Here is a 4,282-nt window from a genome sequence, read left to right as displayed (position 1 = left end):
CATATATATATATATATCTACATATATATATATATATGTGTGTGTGTGTGTATATATATATAAATTAAAAACCCTAAAACCGATAGAAAGCTCTCACTGATTGATACTCTGTGTGTAAATACATTCGGGGCCACAGTGATGGACGCTACTATACTATGTATACAGGTATCAATGTGGGGTCTATTCTATTTCGAATATACAGGCACAATGGTACGAGCTATTTACTATGTATACATATGCAGGCACAGTGATACGAACCATTCTAACACCTAAATACAGGTACAATAATACGTGCCGTGCTGTCGGATGGTAACTTGCGACAGGTTCAGAAAGGTGAAGACGATCCACAAACAGAAGCCGACAGGCAGGCGCAGGTACTGCTCGTCTCTGCGTTCTTATCGAAATGGCCCACAATCAAAGTTGTTGGTGAAGAGGTATGCTATATGTGGTATGATTAATCGGGCATTGTGCGACTGCACAGTTTCAGGGGTGCAGGTGGCTGGGTGCATGTGGTAGGGGTCTCTGTGTTCTCATCCAAGTGACTTGCGATCAGACATACGGGTAAAGCGGGACGTGTGAAGGGTAAAGTGGGACGTGTGAACGGTAAAGCGGGACGTGTGAATATTCATAATGGAAGCAATATCTTTTACGATACAATGAGTGACCCGCATATTAATCAGAATATATGTAGGAACCTTCAATCGGGGCACGAATATTTCTATTCATGGTGTGTGTGCGCAGTCCCCCGGCTATAGCAGACAGGTCTGTACTATTGGTGTCGGTATACCTTCAGAACAACATGCGCCTCTAGTCATGTGCTCTGGCGGCGAGTGTATGCGGAGATAGCTCACAATACTCCGGCAAATACCTTCTGTTCAACTAATGTGTGTTCGCTATCAAGCAGACGCTTATAGACGAACGGGCACAAGCGCTGGTATCTTCCGTTAGTCTATGTGGCCTACGCATATAGAAGTAGCGTTCACACTTGCAAGAAAGTGAGCAGTGGGTCCGGACTAGCCAGCCTCGCTTTTGCTATACAACCAGTGTGAATCATTTGACGCATACGGCCGCTGAAGTATAATATACCTACAGTTATGTAGTATTGAACTTCCGTAGGTGACTCTCCTACGTGCGTATACGATACGACTGTTGATCCCAAGAATGGACTAAACTGTTGCTCAAAGCTGAATACGTTACTACCCAAAATCGAATGCGTAAATTCAGGGTGGACTGGGACACACGGAATACACCAAGAAAGCTATTGATGCGGATCTTGATTCGTCCGTTATGGCTGAAAAATGTCCTGAAAATCTCGGGAATATCACTCTCGAAGATGTGGTCGTTTGGATTGATCCCTTAGATGGTACCAAAGAGTTTACACAAGGTAAAGAAAGTAACTTACGAGGCAATGCTTTGCACTCTGTGGCGGTGTAGTGTCCGGAATGCCCCGCTCTTGTCTCGATTGTCTCATTAGTGGAGAGTTTACGCGTACCTTGTGTTCTTACGATGCATATGCATGTAAGTTATGTACAGTATGGGCTGAACCAGGTTCCAGACGTCTCGTGGTTGTATCACTCAGAGACATGGGGTGTGGATTGAACCCCAGGAAGGTACAGACCATTTATATTCGATACCAATTATCGGCCTATCAAGTGTTGTGCGAAAATGTAAAGGGTTGCTTGTGATGCAAAACCTTTGGCTAGAAGTGTCCCGAATACACCGCAAAAAGTAGGAGTCATGGCGATAGACCAGGTCACATAGACGGTGAACAGTATATTGGCCATATGCTGTCCATACCTCAGTTACGAAATATAAAAGAAGTTACATACTTTGTTGTGCACATTTTGGTCGTGTCAGTAGGGTATCCCTCGCGAGAGGAATCCAATTTGGAATCAAGCCAGAGAACGCCTTAAGGGTGCGTAACGTGCATATCCTACCAGGATACTAGACGCTAAGTTGCCAACGCAAGGGCGAATGGGCGATATCTACTATATAGTACTCTAGAGACTCACACGGACACTTGCACATTTGAATTGTTCTTGCAGGTGTTGTGAGTGCGGTGACCGTGCTGGTGGGTATTGCTGTGAGAGGACAGGCAGTCGGAGGTAAGTAAGCGATAGTAGGGGAGTACTCGAGCGCAGAAGGCCAACAGTCATTAACAAATCATAGTTAGTTTGTTTTTTATGTGTACCTCTTTGTATGGATAGTAAATATGGTCAGAAAACGAGCGTATGAGAATTGAGACGTCCAGGTGTGCTGAGGCTCGTTGACTCATATTTATGATTTATGTATATTCATCCCAATTACAATTTTGAAAAAAATTGTACGCACAGGTGTCGTATACCAGCCATTCCATAGTAAGACTAACGACGGCTATACCGGAAGAGCTGTATGGGGTATCACTGGTCTGGGCGCCTTTGGTTACACTCCTTGTGCACGCACACGGAGTGGTCTATATATCAGTACCACACGATCCCACGCCACCAAAGAACTAGAGAAAGCTATTGAGTACCTCAGTCCTGAAAAGGTTATCAGAGTCGGTGGTGCTGGAAACAAGGCATGTCAAGCAACTATAAGCATGCATCCGCGTATTCATGCTGTATGCCGTAGTCCGGACGTGTCGTAATTCGTGTATTGTCTGATCGTATTGCTCTCCAATTGAATTGTACAAGACCGTACTGTCACACGAGTATACGAGCAGCCTGCTGGGTGTGCGTGCAGAACTAAGCACCACGTGCAGTCGCACTCGTATTCGTGAGTGCGCGCACATCCCACACCACCACCAGCGATGTGGGTTGCTATACTGGTGACCAATCGAATTGGTTGTGGTCCAGACTCTGTATGATATATATGCTCTGTATAATACTTACCTGTGAATGGATGCATTGAAGTTCTGAGGAAAGCTCTATGCTTAGCTTCTACTTGCAAACTATTCGTGGCCTGTGACGTACGTGACCGCGTGGGTAGTTTTAAACAATACGATATCGAACCGGAAGAAATAGTGGACTTGGCAGTTCTGATCACGCGCATATAAGTGATAGCCGTGCAAGTTGGGTGCCAATGCACAGATGTGAGCATGTGTTGGAGTTATTTTATCTGTCTATAGAAGCGAATAGTAGAGTGTGTTTTCGAAGTCTATTGTCTGAACAGAATAGCTTGATCGATAAGTCGTAGTGTATTATGCCTCTCAAACCACCGAGGTTGTTCTCTTGACGTATACCTATCATGCTGCCTCAGTTACTTCCACCCCTGTCAGATGTGTACTCGCTCAGTATATATTTACGGTTGCACTTTCATAGATTCGACGCGAACAACTCATTTTATGCGTGCGAAAAGGTACAATTACCACTTGCAAATATCAAAACAGCACATGAGAATACAGGCTCATAATATGAATATTCTTAGGTCATCACTCCCTGACCAGCATGCCTGTCTACATATGTATCGATTGCCGTCTAACAGGTCATCCAGCTGCTAGAGGGAGAGTCTGACGCGTATGTTTTCCCCACACCTGGAACGAAGAAATGGGATACTTGCGGTCCGGAAGCTGTGCTGAGGTAAGACCACAGACTATGAGATTCTACTCTCCACTTGTCACAGTGGTTCTACATATTTTTGTCTCTTTTTCGAAGCTGTGCTGAGGTAAGACCACAGACTATGAGATTCTACTCCCCACCTGTAACAATGGTTCTACATATTTTTTGTCTCTTTTTCTAGTATATAATTTCTAACGTACATACACTTGTTCGTGACAATCTTGGTTGTATTGCTTAGAAATATGTAGAAACGACATGAAGTATATTTATATACATGTGCATATATATATATATATATATATATACGTGTGTGTGTGTGTGAGTTTGTGTGTGTGTGTGTGTGTGTGTGCGTGTGTGTGTGTGTGTGTGTGTGTGTGTGTGTGCTGTGCGTGTGTGTGTGTGTGTGTGTGTGTGTGTGTGTAATGTATGTATATATTGTTGTTTGTTGTTTGTTTGTTTGTTTGTTGTCTGTCTGTGTGTGTGTGTGTGTGTGTGTGTGTGTGTATGTGTGTTTGTGTGTATATGTTTGTGTTTGTGTGTGTGTACGTGTGTGAAAATACACGTGTGTTTTCCGTGTACACGTATTGATAGATAAATATATATATATGGATTGTATGTACATATATAGGTTAATATTTGAATGTGTGTATGTAAACTTATTTATAATATATATATATGTGTGTGTGTGTGTGTGTGTATGATATATATATATATATATATATAATATAGTGTGTGTGTGTTGTTTG

General features: G+C 43.1%; 1 protein-coding gene across 1 annotated transcript; it reads left to right on the top strand.

Moving 5' to 3' along the window:
- Window positions 1-138: 138 nt before the first annotated feature.
- Window positions 139-2,626, top strand: SARC_03243 (hypothetical protein; the record flags this gene model as incomplete). Its single annotated transcript, XM_014302967.1, has 5 exons — window positions 139-165; window positions 324-434; window positions 1,225-1,384; window positions 2,046-2,105; window positions 2,334-2,626. The coding sequence occupies 5 exons, from the start codon at window positions 139-141 to the stop codon at window positions 2,624-2,626; spliced, it is 651 nt and encodes a 216-aa protein (XP_014158442.1).
- Between the last annotated feature and the right edge of the window lie 1,656 nt (window positions 2,627-4,282).

This window comes from Sphaeroforma arctica (assembly GCF_001186125.1).
Source record: "Sphaeroforma arctica JP610 unplaced genomic scaffold supercont1.161, whole genome shotgun sequence".
NCBI lineage: Eukaryota > Ichthyosporea > Ichthyophonida > Sphaeroforma > Sphaeroforma arctica.
Note: the sequence above shows the minus strand (reverse complement) of the source record. Positions and strands in the feature narration are given on the sequence as shown.